Source organism: Enhydra lutris, unplaced genomic scaffold, assembly GCF_002288905.1.
Source record: "Enhydra lutris kenyoni isolate GAN:26980312 unplaced genomic scaffold, ASM228890v2 scaffoldscaffold20, whole genome shotgun sequence".
NCBI lineage: Eukaryota > Metazoa > Chordata > Mammalia > Carnivora > Mustelidae > Enhydra > Enhydra lutris.
The window spans coordinates 3,850,469-3,870,086 of record NW_019154104.1 but is presented as its reverse complement, the minus strand read 5'-3'; the positions used below and the strand labels follow the sequence as shown (position 1 = coordinate 3,870,086).

The window sequence follows — 19,618 nt, the reverse complement described above, 5'->3', positions numbered from 1 at the left end:
ATGGGATCTTCGGATTTTGACTACCAACTCCCATGATCGCATTGCCAATTCCTTATAATAAATCTCATAGATTTATCAATATGTGTGTGTGTGTACACACACACAACACCCCCTCCCTATTGGTTTTGCTTCTTAGGTTGAACCCTAACTGATATACAAAGGGACTGAAACAAAACATTTTAAATAAAACTTTTAATATTCAAAGTCCACAAAACTAAATTTTGTATAAAGGAAATTTAAATAAATCTTCAAATAATTTTTTTAAACTTCACAGTATTTCTTTTTTTTAAGATTTTACTTATTTATTTGACAGAGAAAGAGGGAGACCGTGAGAGAGTGAACACAAGCAGGGGGAATGGGAGAGGGAGAAGCAGGCCTCCTGCCGATCAGGGAGCCCGATGCGGGGCTTGATCCCAGCACCCTGGGATCGTGATCGGAGCCAAAGGCAGACGCCCAATGACTGAGTCACCCAGACGCCCCCGTCACAGGATTTCTATTTAAGAAATTATTAAATTTCAAAACTACACTAAGATTTTTTTCTAAAATTAACATTTAGACTTCATTATTCTTTCTACCATTTGTTTGGGTTTTATTTCACCAATTCCAGCTTTTATTTTTACTAATTCCCTCTTAGTTTCTTTTATTTGTTTTCTAAGTATATGCTATATTTTAAATTAAAAATAAAGCTAGTTTAAAAAGATCTGGACTTCTAACAGTATGGCAGACGACATACTCTAGACCTACTGGAAACAACTAAAAGTGTTAGATAAAGTATCTTTTTAAACATATTAAAGAGCTGACCAGAAAGTAAGCATAAATGGTCAATAAACATATTAAAAGATGCTTAATCTTGTTAGCAGTCAGACAAATGCAAATTAAAACCGTAAGATGATAGCCCTTCCCACTACAGTGGCAAAAACTTAAAAATCCTAAGGCCAAGTACTGCCAAGGATGCAGACCAAGAACTCATATGCACCACTGGTAGGAGGACACTAGCACTACTGCTATAAAACAACTTGCCATCACTGAATAAAGTTGAAAGTGCCCATATATATCTCAGGACTCAGCAATTCCGATTAAGATACACGCCTGGAAGAAACTTCCAAACATGTGCACCAGGAGATGTAAACAAGGGAGCTCAGAACCACATTGTTTGTATAGCAAACAATGGCAAGGTCTTCTATCAGTAAAATAGGTAAATAAATTATACATTCATGCAATAAATACAGTGATGAAAGTAATAAGCCATGCACATATAACAATACACAGTAACACAGTTAAAACTCATGAATATAATACTAGGTGAAAAAAAAAAGCAAGTTTCAAGAGAATTATTAAATTTATATTAATTTCAAAATTCCATTTACACAGAGCTCAAAATTACGTAAAACCATACAATGTATCTTTTGGAGATTCAAATACATGTGATAAAACCATAAAGAAAAACAAGGGGTGATAAATATAACATTCTAGACTCGATCTCTATGAAATGATAAGAAGGGGATGAGGGGGCACCTGGGTGGCTCAGTGGGTTAAGCATCTGCCTTCAGCTCAGGCCATGATTTCCAGGTCCTGGGATTGAGCCTCACGTTGGGCTGGCTCCGTGCTCAGTGGGAAGTTTGCTTCTCCCTCTGCCCCTCCCCCCAGCTCTCTCTCTCTCTTTCTCCCTCTTTTATAAATAAAATCTTAAAAAACAAGAAGGGGATGAGATATGGAGGGCACGTCAGGACCTCTAAGGATGACATTCTTCTTATACTGGGTGGGCAAGTACGAAAGTAGCTGCAGGACTGTTATTATTTTATATGTATTATCTAAATACTGTTTTGCAGCTACTCAATATTTAATAAAAATTTCAAAACTTTAAAGGAAATATGTCTTCTTTTATTAGGAATATTAACACAGCTGAACAGCATATTCACAACTAATGACAACTAATGACAGGTAAACAAATTTTATTGCTTTCTATCAGGCATCAACAAAGTCTACTTATAACTTAGAAAAGTTCATCCTAATTCTAAAAGCAAGTTACTTTCATGTCATATCTCTTCATGGGGATTCATTTTATTTATATTTGATATATTTATGTTTTCTATATTTTACATTTTATATTATTATACATTATATAAATATATATTTTATATATAATATATATTTGTATATTTTAAAAATATATATTTATATTTTATAAAATTCTACATATGAACTATAACAAAGTTTTGGTTGTTTTTTGTGTTTTTTTTTTTTTAAGATTTTATTTATTTGTCAGAGAGAGAGAGCACAAGCAGGAGCAGCAGGCAGGGCAGGCAGAGCAGGCAGAGAAAGATGTAGGGCTCAATCCCAGGTCTCTGGGATCGTGACCTGAGCTGAAGGCAGCCACTAAACCGACTGAGCCACCCGGGGAACATCCAAAGAAAGATACTTTAAAGGACTATGGTATTTAAAGGATTATACCACAAAAGAAAAAGAGATAAAGGATTATATACATTATTCTAATCCATGTGAAATAGAGTGCCTGATGTATCTTGCTGAAAAGAGAAAAATACCCATCTGTGCTAAAGAATTAAAATTTCCCATCATCTCATATTTGTTGTGTTTAAACTATAAGCCACGTGGGGAAAGTCCTGAAATCTTGTTCCCCGCTAGATCCCAGCATAGGATAAGTAACCAAACAGATTTTACTAAAATTGTTTAGGAAATTATTTCAAGATACAGATTCAACAAGTAATTGTTCATGAATAATAATATTTACAAGAGAAAATTATTTTGACCAACCTGTAATGACATTAGTTTTCCTTCCAGATTTTCTGCCTTTTTCTTCCATTCAACTACAAGCTGTTTGTGCTTTTCTAGTTCAGCAGAATACATAGCTTTTTCCTCTAAAGAGAAAATAAAGTTACATTAGTATTCTGCAATTTTTTGATAAAATTAGAATTTTATACCTCTTGAAATTTTAATAATTCAAATCTCTCAGCAAGAAAACCATGTGATCATGTGAGCAGGAATTAAAGAGATTAGTTTCCTCTGCCTTAGATCATGTGAGCTAGAATTAAAGAGATTGGTTTCCTCTGCCTAAACCCTTCTCCACTTTGTTCATCATGCAAACTCTTCCCTCCCTTCAGAACTCCACTCAAGTAACTCCTCTTCGGTAAAGCCTTCCCTGCGGCCATACTACTTTGTACACCTGTCCATTCTAGAAAGTATTAGGTACAATGGACCTTGAGAATTCTTATCTTAAAATTCAAGATTTCAACCATGAGTAAGCCTGAAGATCAACATACGTGCAAATTCAAAGTTTTGCTTCAGCAAAAAACTAACCCCTGTTACTTCATGACCCTCATATCCCCCGTCACCTGCCCCTACCAGCAGTAAATTCACTGCCAATCATTATAAACAGATGGGTGAAATGAATGATCTAAAGGAGGTAAATGTGAGGGTGGGAGGTAGATGTGAAAAAGCGTACTCGGTTATCAGAGGAATACTACTCTCTGGTGATTGGTACTACGTCTCCAGAGAAATATTTTCCACCGGGACTAGAAATGTAGTTACCTCAAGGTATATGAACAGCTAAGAACAAGTCAGTCAATATTTCAAAGGACAGTAATTACTGATGATTAACTCTATGAAGTAGATTCAACCTTTGACCTATATCTCAAAACTTAAGTATTGCTTCTACATGGGCCCCTCTTTATCACGTGACCATCCTTCCTATCTTATCCTTATCCTTCCCCAATTCTCACCTTCATTGGTCATAATATGATACTTAAACATATCTTTAATAATTCCTAAGTCACATTCTCTAGTCTTAAATGTAAAAGGAGTCTATGTTAACTTTTTGAGGGCAACTTATCTTTTCCTCCTACAAGTGGGGTAACCTTACAAAGATTTCCCTGTGCCTATTTCAAAATAGCACTGAAACAAGCCAGAATTCCCAATAACACAATAATTCTTCTTCCCTGGAAGGCCGACTGCACAACTCACCCTGCTGGAAATGCTCCAGCACCATCTGGAGGTTGGACAGTGACAGGGCGTACTGCTTTACTTGTTCCCGAGAGACAGAAAGCTGCAGGGTGGTTTCGTCCCTTTGCTTGGAGACCACATTCAATTGCTCCTGCAGTGACTCCACCTGCAAACTGGCCTGATGGCTTCCAACAAAAAGAATAAAAGTCAGGGGTGCCTGGATGGCTCAGTCAGTTAAGCTGTCCAACTTCTGCTTTCGGCTCAGGTAATATCTCAGGGTTGTGAGATCGTGCCCCACGTCATGGAGCTTGCTGAAGATTCTCTCTCTCTCTGCCCCCGCCCACCAAAGAAAAAGAATAAAAGTCCAACTGTTTCTATTACTTTAACAAGATGAAATCTCCTCCCTACTTTTTTTAAAAATTGTGTAAATATATACATAACATTCACAATGTTGTACAAGCATCACCACCATCCATCTCCAGAACTTCATCCTCCCAAGGGGAAGCTCCATATCCAGTAAGCAGTACCCTCTCCCCCAGCAAGCACTATTCTACCTTCTGACTCTATGAATTTGACCTTCCTTACATTTCATTGCATTCACATTAGATTTCAAAGAAACTTGAAGAGTTCGATCTTCATTCTCCCTCGTTTGTTAATTCATTCTTCCCATGAAAATGACTTTGAAAAAATGGCAGTCATTTTAAAGATTAAAAGCTGAATAAAGAAGAAACGTCAGTATAATAAAAATTTACAAACAGCCTGCAACATTCATGTTTTCAGGCTAAAACTCTTAAGATGTAATTTATCAAAAAACTGTAAGTTGCAAGAACCTTGGAAGTCATTTTGTCCAGCTTCCAACCCAATAAGCAATGGATTCTGAAACTTCCTTGGCTTTTGACACTCCCAAGTTTCCAAAGGCTATCCATTGACAAAATGCTCTAATTACTAATTATTTTTCACTATCATCTTTCTTTCTCTTTACATTCAATATAATAACCCCTACACCTGCCCCAAATAATAAATCAGAGATAGGTTAGAGATTTACTGACCCAGGATTATATCAATGATGTACCTCCTTAATGTATAATGATTACAAACAAAATATTGCAATAGTCTTTCCTGGGTTTTTAATATCCAGTTAATAAATTCTTATTCAGGAGCAGTCCATTAAAGCTCTTTAAGCACCATGCACTCTGAGGAAACTTTACCCAACAGCACCCTCTTGTGGGAAAAGCAGTAAATTGGTAATCAGGAGACTGCCCTCAAGTGTTCCTGGATTTTATCTAACTTTGCTGGTAGGCATGCCATGGAACAGGTCATTGCAAGGATGAAATGAGCTATGATGTCACTCAAAAAGTTAATAAACACCAGGGATTACTACAGCTTATTAAGGGCTCAAAACACGATAATCTGACTTGTAGATCTGAGTCACTCATTCAAAAATATTACTGCACATCTATTAACTCTGTGTAAGAAGATATGCTGTGGGAAGGGTACAAAATAAATGGCATCAGAACACCTGGATGGCTCACTCGGTTAAGTGTCTGCCTTTGGCTCAGGTCATGATCCCAGGGTCCTGGGATCAAGCCCTGTGTCAGGCTCCCTGATAGGGAGTCTGTTTCTCTCTTTCCCTCTGCCTATCATTTCCCTGCTTGTGCTGTCAAATAAATGACTAAAATGTTAAATAAGTAAATAAATAAATGGCATCACGCCCACTCCCAGTGGCCTTATATTTCACTGTATGGGAGAAGGTGTAAGATATAAGATGGGTCAACAATTACTTACGTACCCTAAAGTAAAATGTAAGTGCGCTACCAAAGACTCAAACAAAGGATTAAGCAGGTTCAAAAGAAAAACATCACACCAGGGTTTGGTTTTCAATTTGAGGAGCAGGATGCTAACTAAAGCATTCTTTACGAAGGAAATGCTATTTGAAGAAGGTGGGACTAATAGAAAAACTGTTAGGAATCAGGCCCACTCAAGGCAGAAGAATATCAAACGAAAAGGTAGAAGATGGGGCGACTCAGTGGTTCAGTCAGTGGTTAAGCATCCACCTCTAGATTTTGGCTGAAGTCATGAACTCAGGGTCATGAGATCAAGTCCCACATCAAGCTCTGTGGGGAGTCTCCTGTAGATTTTTCTCTCCCACCCTCCTCCCTGCTCACGTGTGTGCCCCCACAGGCATTCACTGCTAATAAGTAAATCTTAAAGAAAAGCATAGAAAAAGAAGAAATAGGAAAAGAGTAGCTCTGTGAAAGGAATGAATAAGACGGTTTGGCTGGATATAGGTGATAGTGCAAAATAAGGCTAATGAGGGTGCAAAGAACCCAGAAACTATTTTAATTAGAGAAAATAAAAACCCAAAAATTCGAAGAAAAGATTGTAATTTTCCTGAAGTGCAAATAAGTTTTTATAATAAAAAGGGTAGAAAGAGAAGAAAATACCTTATTTTTAAAAGATTTTATGTGAGAGAGAGAGATAGAGAGAGAGAGCACAAACAGGGGAAGTAGAAGAGGGAGAGGGAGAAGCAGGTTCCCTGCTGAGCAGGAGCCTGATGTGGGGTTCAATTCCAGGACCTTGGCATCCCAAGAATACACATTTTATTGAGAGAAATAAAATTTTAAATTATGTAAGTAGGGAGTCAATCATGTCTCTATAATGAACTCTCCATAAAACCTCACAACTAGAGGGTCTGGAAAGCTTCTGGGCTCATGAGCACTGAGAGCTATGGGGACAGCTGCTTGCTGGGAGGGAGCTGGAAGCTGTGCACCCCTATCCCATGCCTTGCCCTACATATCTCCTCCATCTGCTGTTCCTGAGTTATAGCCTTTTATAATAAACCACTACTCTAGTAAAAATAAAATAAAATAAAAATATGTAAGTAGGGATCTAATAATTCAAAAGTTTCAACAAACTAGGAGTTAATTCATGCTGACTTAGGTCTTCACCGTGCTACTTCCTTTACTCTCTCCCTTCTAATATCCAAACCTTATTCAATCTTAAATCATTTAATCAAGAGTAAAATCACGTAAGTCAAATTAGTTCTTTGGGAGCGTGACAAAGCTAATTAAAATCTGTCAGGAAAAAAAATCAGTCAGAATTTAAGTCTAAACTCTTAAAACAATGAGAGGCAATTATCTAGGGTAGCAGTTAAGATTCAGAGAGAGCTAGCACACTTAGGATAAAAAAATAATAAATACGTAAATAAAATTATTTAAAAAAAAAAAAAAAGAAGAAGAAGAAAGAAAGAAAGAAAGATTCAGAGAGAGCTATTTGAACGCCAGATCTGGTATCAAGAGTTACAGACCCAAACGTGAAACCCGCAAACATACTCTGGGTCTGACCTTGGGCAGCTTACTAACCCTCTCTACCTTCAGTATCTTCATCTATCATTTGGAGAGAATGAATTTCTTAAGAGTAAAACAAGGTAAGCCAGGAAAAACGTTTTCTGATTCTGACACTCAAGGAGGGTTCAACTAATGTGTGCTAAAAACAGGGAAAAGTTACCTTGCATTTTCCATTGCATTAGAAGATGAAACTAGCTTTTCCTCCAATACTGTAACTTTCTTTCTCAGTTTGGCCTCTCTATCTTCTGCAGCCAAAGCTTCTCGGGTGTAAGAATCCTCTGATTCTAAAAGATGGTTACGCAATCTCTCCAGCTCCTGGTTTAACCGTATTTCTTTGTCACGTAAATGTTGAACCTAGGCAGAGAACACCTCTTTATTTTTTTCTATAAAATGTTCCCCTTTCCCCTCTACGAGACACTCTGTTATCAAATCTTTTGCCCATTACTGAAGTATATTAATTACATACTAATTTCTCATATTGCAAGATGTATTTATATTAGAAAAAAAAGTCACCGAAAGTCAACTTGACGTTTCATCTAGAAGTTTTATTTTGTAAGAGCTCATTCCCTACGGCTTTTAATGAAAAATGGAATTGTACCAAGTATATGCCTCTTTTTGATACTCCACTTTTTCAGTGAAAAATCTCATTTTTTCATATATCACAGGTGAGAATTTCTTTTTAAGCTGAAGACAAGGTTATACTAGTTTCAAGTATACAAAACAGTGATTCAACAACTCTACATGTTACACTCTGCTCCCACAGTACATGCAGTTGTCATCTGTCCTCAGACATTATTACAATATTACTGACTCTATTACTTATGACGTATTTTTCAGCCCTGTGACTTAATTTATATCTAGAAATTTTCACCTCTAAATCCCCTTGACCTTTTTTGCCCATCCTCCCTAAACCCAACCCCTCCAGCAACGACCAGTTTGTTCCCCATGTTTATGATTCTGTCTCTGTTTCACTGTTTTTTAGATTCCACATAAATGAAATCATACAGTATTTTCCTTTCTCTGTCTGACTTACTTCACTTAGCTTAATATACCCTCTAGGTCCATCCATGTTGTTGCAAACAGCAAGATCTCATTTCTTTTTATGGCTGAGTAATATTTTGTTTATACCCCCTTCTTTATCTGTTCATCTATCAATGGACACTTGGGTTGCCTCCCTATCTTAGCTATTGTAAATAATGTGCAGTCATCATAAGGATGCAGGTTACCTTTCTGATTTAGTGTTTTCATTTTTGGGGAGTAAATACTCAGTAATGGACTACTGGAGTATATGTTATTTCTATGGTTAAATTTTTGGGGGGAATCTGCATACCTGTTTCTACAGTGATTGCATCAGTGGGAAATTTTTTTTAATACCCAAGATATGCCATAGTTTTTACCTTTGAAAACAAATAATATATACCCCTGGAGATCAAAATCCTACAATAACACATCAGAGGAAGACAGAAAAAAAATCACCTAATAGAGAAATTAATTTTGATAAATCGTTCTAGTTTTCTTAACGATTACTAAGCTTATTGCTTCCATCAATTTCTTTAGAGTAAAAGCATACCTCATTCTGTAAAGTACTGTTTTCCATTTGTTTCTGTTTCAGGGCCAACATGACCTGGTCTCTCTCCTGTTGAAACTTAACTGTCTTCTCCTGCATTGACTTAACTGCATTTAAAAGCTGATTTAACTCCCCAGTCTTGCCCTTTTGGAAAGAAATAAGTTTAGCTTTAAGAAAAATACATTTAAAAAAGACACATTTTCTTCATTAAATAATTAATTTTGAGATATAGTTAACCATATCAAGGTCATCAAAAACAGAGTCTGAGAAAATGTCAGTCTAGGGAAGCCTAAGGAGAAATGACAGCTAAATACAATGTGTTATCCTGAATGGCACCCTGAACAGAAAGAAGACATGTGGTCATTTTTTTAGTAAAAAAAAAAAAAAATTCAAATAAAGTAGGAACTTCAGTTAATACATCAATATTGGTGAATTAGCTGTTACAAATGCATCACAGTAATCTGAGATGTTAACAAACAAGGGAAACTGGGTGTGAGGCATAAGGGAACTCTATAATCTTTACAACTTTTTCAAAACAATCAAACCATTCTGGAAGAAAAAGTTATCAGAAAAGTTTTCAAAAGAATCCAAAAGACACAATCTCTTCAAATTTACTCTATACAACAAAATGTTCACAGATCTCAAAATCAATCAAAAGAGTATGAGAGAGAGCTATGTGTGTGTGCGTTCCTTCATCAGGCATGCACAACTGTTCCTCAGATAATGCAAGTCGCTGGCAAAGAAAAGACAGGGAAGTCATTTCAACACTTCTGTTTTCTAAAGAAAAATATTGCTACTAAAGTCTTTTTTTTTTGTCTATTTAAATTAACCTGCTGCTAAAAATGTTTAGCAAGATCTAGTAATTTAGGCGAGAAACCTCCAGGTACCTCTAAGGAAAATTTACTCAGAATGAAGTCACAAAAGCCTGAAAGGGGTATTTCTGAATGAACAACTCCACATTCCCTTCAAACACAATTGCCTATAAAGTAATAAACCCATTGGAAAATCTTCCCCACCCCAACTTTCCTGTATAAAAATTCCATCCCCAACATACCTGCTCCTTTTCTTTCAGCAGCTGCTCAAACGCGAGAGCCTTTTCCTTCATTGAATGGCACTCAAACTCTTTTTCTCGAAGCATCATGGAAAACTTCGTATTAGTCTCCTGTAACGCTTGATACTCCGTTTCCTTTTCCCTGGTTGTTTCTACTATTCTTTCATTTTCTTCTTTCAGTTTACAGATGTCCATTTCTAAAATTAATATCCGCTCCTTCAGGTTGGTTACTGCCTGCCTCAAAAGTTCGTTTTCATTTACTTTGTTGGTGAAATTTTCATTTAAAGAAAGTAACTGATCACTTTTGGCTTTGATTAAGAGGTCTTTCTCCTTCAGTGACTTCTGTAAGACCTCTTGTTTCTCCCTGAGCTGCTTCATTTCTGAGTCTGTCTGTTCGTGTTCTTTTCTTTCCAGCTCTGAGGTAGCAGCAATGGAATCAGACAATCTGTGATTGTTTTCCTGGAGCGTTTTAATTGTTGCATCTTTCTCCTGCAGTGACTTTCTTAGCTCTTCTAGCTCCTGTTTCGAAGACTCCCTCGATCTATCGGGTTTCACCGTGCCAAGAGACTCTGCTGGCTGGGAAGGCGATGAAGATCCGGAGGAGAGTTGGGGCGAAATACTATCAAGTTTTCCTAGAAGCAGCTCCTTGGTGCTGCACAGCTGCCCAATGCTGTGCTGAACTTGTGCTAGCTCCTGCCCAAAATTTTTGAGTTTGGTTTCATTCTGCTCATAACTTTGGATCAGGCCAGTATAGTCCACTTGCAATTTAGAATTGTTATCGCTGTCAACCAGAACCTGTGCCTGAAGCTGATGGAGCTCCTCCTGAAGCTGGGCGGACTCGTGCTGCATATTCTGGACCGTGGTCATCACCTGCTGCTTCCACTCTTCCATCTTCTTCACTTGCTGCTTGAGTTTGTCACGTTCCTGCAGAAGCTCCTCAAACTGATTGCTGTTAACGCCTCCGACCTCACTCCCAGTGCTGGATGTCTGTAAAACCGTCAATAAGGTCTGGCATTTCTGACTTAACGCATCTATCTCAATGTCTTTTTCTCGAATGATACGCGACAAATTCTGTACAGTTTCTCTAAACATATCCTGGCCACCACCCTCGGATCTAGTGGACAGTTTTTGATTGTCCTCCTGCAGCTTCACCAGAGCGGCCTCTTTGGCGGCAACGATATCCATCATTTTGTGGTACTCCGTTTTCAGATGGCTATTTTCCCTAGTCTTCTCACTCAAAACAGCTAATACCTGTTCTCTCTCCTTAGCGTAGGCCTGCAGCTGCTGCTGAAGGTAGACAACATCCTGCGTGTAGGAAGCAGAAGAAATTCTAGCGTGAAGAGCTTGTATCTCCAAGTCTTTCTGCTGGATGATCTGAGTGAGTTTACCAACCTCATCTTTGGACAACTGATCAATCTGTTTTGTTAAAGATATATTCTTTTCGTTTAGGAGCTTAATCTCCAATTCTCGTTCTTTTATTCCTTTTACTAATCTCTCAGTTTCGGCTTTAGATAAATCATGTTTTTCGCTGCCGTTTTCTATATTAAGGCTCCGTACTTTCGTTTCTTGAAAGATCTCAGAATTCTCCGTTGGAACGCCCTGTCTTTCTTCGTGCAACTGGGTTTTGATTTGTTCAACTGTTTTTTGCAAATTCTTAATTTCTTCATCCTTCTCTAAGAAGAGTTGGGTGTGTGTGACATTCATTTGCTCATGCTGGCTCTTAAACTCAGCCATTTCCTTCTTTTGCTCCTCCAAAGACTGAAGCAGCTGCATTTTACTCTGGTTTTGATCTTCAATTATCTTTTGATGACGTTTTATTTCCTCCTCAAGATTCCCCTTTATAATATTCAGCTGCAACACCTCAGACTCTAGCTCTGTAACACTATCCAGGGGCTTAGGCTCCACCACAGGCGCAGCCCGACTGTGCTGTTCACGGAGCCGTTCCAGTTCTTCTTTGAGATGATTGTTTTCTTCTTTCATGGACCCAAGACTTCGGTCTTTTTCCTCCATGGTTTGCTTTAAAATTTCATTTTTTCTTAAGGCCTCAGTACATTTATCTAATTCCTCCTGAAGCACTGAACTTCTTTCTTTAAGTTTTTCAATAAAAACATCCTTCTCACTTATAAGTTGGGACAAGTGCTTCTGCTCTTCTAAACTAGAGGACAAAATTTCCTTAGTTTCTTTATGGTGCGTATCCATTTGTTCAAGGTTCTTTTTGAGTTCCGCTATTTCAAAGTCTTTCTCTTGACTAAGTTTCATTAAACGCTGCTGTTCCAGCTGTAAAGCAGAAGTACTCAAATCACGTGCCTTAGATAGTTCTTCGATCATCTGCTCATACTTATTTGCTTCTTCTACCAGCCTCTGTTCGGCCCGACTCAATTCTGCTTCTAACTGACCTTTCTCCATTTTTAGAGCCTCCACAAAAGTGTTTCTTTCCAGAGAAATCTGATTGCTACCAGCAATGGATTCTTTTAACTCATGTCTTACATCCTCACACGCTAAAACCAACTTTTCATTTTCCATTTTCAGATCAAAGGCAACTTTGTTTAAATGGCCATTGAGCTGTTCTATTTCTGAAAGTTTCTGCTTTAAGTTTCTGACTTCGGCCTCCTTTTCTTTAAGTAAGTCATCCTTAAAATCACTGCCGGAGTCTCGATTCAGAGACCGAGTTAACTCATCCCTGACTCTAGAAAGCTCTTCCTCATTCTGTTTAATATGTTCCTTAAGTCCAAAGTTCTCCTTCTGCATGTTTAAGTTACTGTTCTGTGATTTACTTAGTTGATCTACTAAATCTTCCACTTTCTCCTCAAGCTTCTGCTTGGCTAAATGCAAATCATTTAGGACACATTCACTTTGAACTAACTTTTCTTTCTGCACATCCAGCTCTTTAGTCATGTTCATATTATCATCTTCAAGTTGATGGACTCTCCTGTTTTCATCAGTTAGCTCTTGTCTCAGTTTACTAATGATGCTGTCTCCCTCACTTTGTTGTTTTGATAGCTGATCTTTTATCAGAATCATATGCTGAAAGAAAAATAATTTGAATGATAACTTTAAGACAATCTCTCATTTTAGTACCTAACGAAAATTTGGTAAAATGTCATAAATAATAAAGAATACTCTTCAGATACTTCTAACCCTTCTTAAATTAATTTAAAAATCCCAACATTTAGGAGCGCCTAGGTGGCACAGTTGGTTAAGCGTCCGACTCTTGGTTTTAGCTCAGGTCATGATCTCAGGGTCGTGGGATTGAGCCCTACGTCAGGCTCCATGCTTAGTGTGGAGCTGGCTTGAGACTCTCCCTCCCCCTGCCCCTTGCCTTGTTTACATGCATGCACATTCTCTCTCTCTCTCTCTAAAATAAATCTTTTTTTAAAAAAATCAACAAAATTACTAACATCTTACAGCAAATCTATTTCATTATCCTAGAGACTACAATTTAAAACCAGAGAAGATAAATGATATATATTGTTCAATTTCAACTCTTCATCACTGAAGCAGGAGTCATACAGCCAATGAACCAAATCAGGCCAGCCACCTGTTTTTATAGATCAAGTCTTACTGGGATACAGCCACCGTTCATTGTTTACTGATCGCAAGAGCGGAATTGAGTACAACTGAGACCACTATACAGCCTGCAGGGCCAAAAAATATTTACTATCTCACCCTTTACAGAAGAAGTTTGCCAGCCTCTGTGATTAGATTATCAATGAAGCAAAATATTGATGAGATCACAGGTTTAAATCACACCCATCATTTTCACTTGTTATTCCAATCTTCAATGTACTAAAAAGAACGTGTGCCACTCTGGTTTTCACATCGTGTTACCTTTGTAGCTTCCTGGTTCTGTCTGTCCAATTCCTCTAACTCAGCTACCAGTATTTCCTTCTCAGTGAGACTCTGATTGAGCTCCTGTTCCTTTGCTTCCAAAGTCAGTCTTAAGTCATGTAGTGTTGAATTCAAATCCGTGTCTCTCACAACTGTACTTTTAATTACTTCATATTCATTGTTCAATTTTAAAAGTGATACCTGAAGCTCTTCCTTAAATAATAAAAATGGGGAAAAACAACATATATTGTCAATTGGAAGAAGACACCAAAAAGTTTTATATATATACAGACACACACACAGACATACATACATAAACACACACACACACACACACACACACTTGGGAATCTCTTCTCAGATGCCTGTATCAGAAACAAATACTGAGTAAGACTTCAGCAACGATACATAAAATTCAACAAATCACAGCCTTCACTCATGTGCGATTTTATGAATAGCTTCAAGAAAAACATTTCTGGGGGTGCCTGGGTGGCTCAGTGGGTTAAAGCCTCTGCTTTCAGCTCGGGTCATGATCCCAGGGTCCCGGGATCGAGCCCCACATTGGGTTCTCTGCTCAGCGGGGAGCCTGCTTCCTCCTCTCTTTCTCCGCCTGCCTCTCTGCCTACTTGTAATCTCTGTCAAATAAATAAATAAAATCTTAAAAAAAAAAAAAGAAGAAGAAGAAGAAAAACATTTCTGTAACACAAGCTGGAATGACTGTTAAAGTTCATCCAGCTCCAGCTTCTTTATACAAAAACTTTCCCATGTGGGAGCCTTCCTAATCCCACTCCCACTCAGCTTCCCTTCTGTCTGCTGCTTCTCTCACCCCACACAGTCTCTTCAAAATGTCCCAAGTGTCCTGGTTCTCTGCACTTCCATTCCCCTAATGTCCAGTCACCAACAACCATAAACTAAATAAATAAACATCTATAAAAATCAACATTCATTCATTCTCTAGTTAGAAAATAAAATGCTCCTTTTCTCTCATTAAAGGAATTTCCCTTATGACTGGCTCCTGTCAGCACATGAAACTCTCCTTTGACCCAAGAAAGTATACTCCTTCCTTCTTTTGCCATCCAACCTGAGACTAGGTTCCCCTCTCTCAACTCTTAACAGTCCTAAAGATTTATCTATCTATATATGTATGATTTTTAAACTATATTTTATATTCTGTTCTAGAGGTATTTAATGCTTTTCCTCCTAACTCCAGAAGTGGGACAGTTCTCTATGCTCCAACACTGTTTCAACCTCTCATTGTGATGCTTGTGGTACAACAAAAGTTTAAAGCCTTCCTTCACCAATAGAAAGTATCAAATTTCTATGGACTCTACTTTAAAGCAAATAAGAATCCTAAACATCTACAAATAAAGCGACTATACATACCTTACAAAGAGACCAGGGAAAACTAGAACATCTCCCTCAAAATTCCCATTTTAGTTCCAATTCAAAAGTTTATTCTGAACTACGGTTAATGAAAACAGCATTTTCTAATGCCTTTCTAAAGTTACATGGGCAACGGGGGTGGGGGGGATGGGGTAACTGGGTGATAGGCACTGATGAATTACTGAACTCTACATCTGAAACTAATGGCATACTATATACTATACTGTATGTTGGCTAATTGAGTTTAAATTAAAAAAAAATAAATAAAGTTATGTGTTCAATCAGGGGAACCGCAAGCTTTTCTCAGGTAGATGTTAAGAATATGCATGGCCTGCAGCACCTGGGTGGCTCAGTGGGTTAAAGCCTCTGCCTTCGGCTCAGGTCATGATCCCAGGGTCCTGGGATCGAGCCCCACATCAGACTCTCTGTTCAGCAGGGAGCCTGCTTCCTCCTCTCTCTCTCTGCCTGCCTCTCTGCCTACTTGTAATCTCTGACTGTCAAATAAAATAAATAAAATCTTAAAAAAAAAAAAAAAAAAGAATATACATGGCCTTGGGGCGCCTGGGTGGCTCACTGGGTTAAGCATCTGCCTTTGGCTCAGGTCATGATCTCAAGATCCTGGGATCGAACCCCGAATCAGGCTCTCTGCTCAGCAGGGAGTCTGCTTCCACCCCTCTCTGCCTACTTGTGATCTCTCTCTGTCAAATTAATAAATAAAAATCTTTTTAAAAAAACAAAACAAACAACAAAAAAAAACCATGCCTGGCCCTGCAGGTAGGTTCTTAAGCAGTGAGTAGACCCATATCAGAGAAACTTACAGGAAAAGTTAAGAAGGGTTATATAACATTGAAAGAAAGGACCAAGAGCTATCAGGAATGGCTACAGAATCCAAAAATATCATAGCAAGGTTACAGATACTATCAGATATGTGCAGAGATCTGCAAACTATGAAGTATACCTAAGCCAGTTAGAGAAAGGAGGAACTGAAAAAGTGGAATGCAAAGAGAGCAGAAAACAGCAGAGAAAATAGAGATAATATAGGAATTAAGAAAGAGGAGGAGACACTGGTTTTTAGTAAACAGAAAGGGTGGAGGCAAGGATCCCACCATGCATACGACAGTGCACAAAACTAAGAATTTTCCACGCTGACAGCATCCCTCGGAGACACACTGTGTATATGCTAATGTGGAAGGATGCTGAAAATATGTTAAGGTATATATGAATAGTATGTATAGGCAGCTAAAAGTTGTATTTTTTTAAAGCTATTTATATAATCATACACCATAAGTCTAGTCTAGAAGGATGGACATACAAGAAACTGGTAAGAAAGACTGCCTTCAGGGGCAGCTGAGTGACTCAGTCAGTAAAGCCTCTGCCTTCAGCTCAGGTCATGATCTCAGAGTCTTGGGATCAAGCCCCATGTCGGGGTTCCTGCTCAGCAGGGAGTCTGCTTCTTCCTCTCCCTCTACCCCTACCCTGCATGTGTTCTCTCTCTCTCTCTCTAAGCCCCATGTCGGGGCTCCTGCTCAGCAGGAAGTCTGCTTCTTCCTCTCCCTCTACCCCTACCCTGCATGTGTTCACTCTCTCTCTCTCTCTCTCTCTCTCCTCTTTCAAATAAGTAAATAAAATCTTTAAAAAAAAGAGGCCAACCAAAAGAGGTGCAAAGGATACGCCATTTGTACCATCTAAAGGTTTTCCATATGAATTACTGAATATGTACATCAGTGAATATATGTATTATTTTTTAAAAATCAATTTTTTCAACTGAGTTAAGACACTGGCCTATAACTTAATAATATCAGCTCACAGCCATACTATATTTAAGCACCTGTCTTAGCCAAGGAATTATCACCGAGTACATAATAAAAATACCTCTCCTCATTCCCAACACTGCATTATAGAACCTTATTCCAAACCTGCTACCAACATACACAAAGACTCTATCTCTGCCACTGAGAATGTATCCCTCTTCATCCCTCACCATTAAGAAATTCCACCACACTAGATAGGTTCCAGGACAGAGATGCAGTTAATAGACTCTGTAGGATGCCACTACCACCACTCCAGACTCTAGAAACACCTGTGTGTGTTGCTGCTGTCAGGACTTCATCGGAAACCAAAGCAGAGTCTTTACCTATCTTTTCTGCTCATATATGTATGCCTACCAGCTCCCTTATCTGTAAATGTGAACTCTGGCCAGCCTCTCATTCTCGAACTTTGCCCTAAATACTTCATCCTGGTCTGACAAGCATCAGTGACATCAGTTTTACCCTCAGGACTCTCAAGACCTAAACGTTCCATTTTGATACAAAGTGGCCCTTGGCTATGACCTATAGTCACACATTTTAATTCTGCCCCTACTTTTACTGTACCCACCTTTTCTTGACTCAATAAGGACTTCTGTTTTTCTAAAGTTTCAACATGCATTTTAAGTTTCAGATTGTCTTCAGTGAGACTGTTATCCTACAAAATGTTAAAACAGTGTGTTTTCAGATAAATTTCAAGTTTACAAAAAAGTACACAAGCTGTACTACTGTACATTTGTACTCAGCATTTCTGCAGTGATATATAAAAATTATAGGCAAGCAACACTGGACTGCCCAAAGTCAGTCACACATTTTATAAATATTCTTAGAATTTTATTACATTTCAAAAAATAAACACATTTACAAAGTAGCCTATAATCATTAGCAACAGAAGCAACTCTCTGAATTCCTTAAGGGAAATCAAAACGCATTCCTCACTGTGGTGGAAAATCTGCTTCCACTATCTATAAACATAATGTCTGTCAAATTAATCCTGAAAATGATATGTTTGCATTTTTAAAATTATGTAACTTTTAAAATTATGTCAATTTATGATTCAAGAAGTTTGTTATTAATCAGCAAACATAAAATTACTAAGATGCAAGTTCCCAGGATAAGTTCAAGTGAATTTGTAAAAAACACAAAATAAGCAACTACAATAATCAAAATAGTTTTTCTTGATAAATCAAAGCCAAAAGCTTTTCTCTTAAAGTTAGTTTACCTGGTTTAAATTACTCAATCTCATAATTTCATTTTCAGCATCTGTAAAAACAATAATGAATGACATTAAAACTCTGCAACTTAATAATACCTCTTATATTAAACTTAGGAATAAAACTCAATTAAAATAAAGTATATTTATAAGCACAATCGGCAAGCTCAAATGGCTTGTTGTTTTATACTTCTATTTGACATATCAAAGAAATCATAACATAAATGCCAGTTAGATGCTCCATTAAAATGCAGTCCTATGGAACAGAAGAAAGAATTAAAATCGTATTCTGGATGAATCTGAAGTTATTGCTTTCATAAAAACATTAATAACAATGTTTCAAAATGAGCTGATTAGTTTGCGTAGCAGGAAATAGTAAAAGGACTGAGAGTGGGGGGAAATGGAGTAAAAATGTGTATTTTTTATTCCTGTAATGATATAATAATCTCTCAATTCTCTAAAGTGACTTAGATATAACAAGAGAAAAAAAAGACCATTCAAGCTGGTATTACAGATAGATCCATATATAGAAGTGGTTCTAGAAGAACACAAAGACAGAATACCATTAGTTCAGCTGAAGTAATTCATTCAACTTTCATTCAGATAACACTAAGCATTTTCTATGAAATCAGTTAGTTGCTAGACAACAAGATGAAAACATTTAGTCCCTGCTTGCTCTCAAGCAGCTTTCAATTCAGAGAGAAAGGAAACACATGACTCCTGGACAGTATGATACAGGGAGCACAAGGTGCTACTAGAGCAGAAAGGGCCAACACCTACTCCAGACTGGGGGGATGGGAGCTAAGGCAGGCCAGGAAAGCAGCAGCAGAGGTACGTCTCCGCAGACACAATACCCGCAATGAATCATAATATACTTAAGACTCAGCAGAGAGAAACAGACACCCTCCACACAAACAAAGCAGCAAGTGTAAAGACAACAGAGCTAATAGACAAAGTCACTGACTGTAGGAGCTAGGTACAAAGTTCAGTATGGCTAATGCTTAGCACGTTAGGTGAATGGGAAGAGGTGAAACTAAAGAGGGAAACAGAACAGACCGTCAAAGACTTTATCCCGAAGTTCACAGGGAGCCACAAAGTACTATGATCAGGGGAGTTAAACCTGTTGCGTGTTTCTGAAAAACCCTTTCTGAATACAGATAGAAAAAAAAAATTGAAGGAATCATGGAAACCAGAGAATAATAACAGCAAATACTTTTATAATACTTAAAATGGGATAGCCCCTGTTCTAAAGAGAACTCTGGATCTAGTAACTCATAGACTCCCCATTACTACTACTGCAACCATGAAGAAGATAGGAGTATTATCCTAACCATAGGGATGGAAAAACCAAAGCACAGAGATGTTAATAAACTTGTCCAAGATCAGCTAATAGTGATGGAGCTGGATTCCAATTCAGTCATATTCTTAACCACTCAGCTATTTCCCTACATTAAGAAATGGCTATAG

General features: G+C 37.8%; 1 protein-coding gene across 2 annotated transcripts in view; it reads right to left on the bottom strand.

The window, feature by feature from the left end:
* LOC111148601 (thyroid hormone receptor interactor 11) overlaps positions 1–19,618 on the bottom strand; it is a 67,702-nt gene that overhangs the window by 23,655 nt on the left and 24,429 nt on the right. For both annotated transcript variants that reach the window (XM_022505304.1, XM_022505306.1), the window contains exons 8-15: positions 18,161–18,201; positions 17,510–17,596; positions 13,751–13,963; positions 9,926–12,946; positions 8,875–9,015; positions 7,465–7,658; positions 3,979–4,142; positions 2,773–2,876 (exon numbers count right to left, since the gene is read on the bottom strand). In XM_022505304.1, the coding sequence (XP_022361012.1) occupies positions 2,773–2,876; positions 3,979–4,142; positions 7,465–7,658; positions 8,875–9,015; positions 9,926–12,946; positions 13,751–13,963; positions 17,510–17,596; positions 18,161–18,201 (3,965 nt within the window). The remainder of the gene's footprint in view (positions 1–2,772; positions 2,877–3,978; positions 4,143–7,464; positions 7,659–8,874; positions 9,016–9,925; positions 12,947–13,750; positions 13,964–17,509; positions 17,597–18,160; positions 18,202–19,618) is intronic.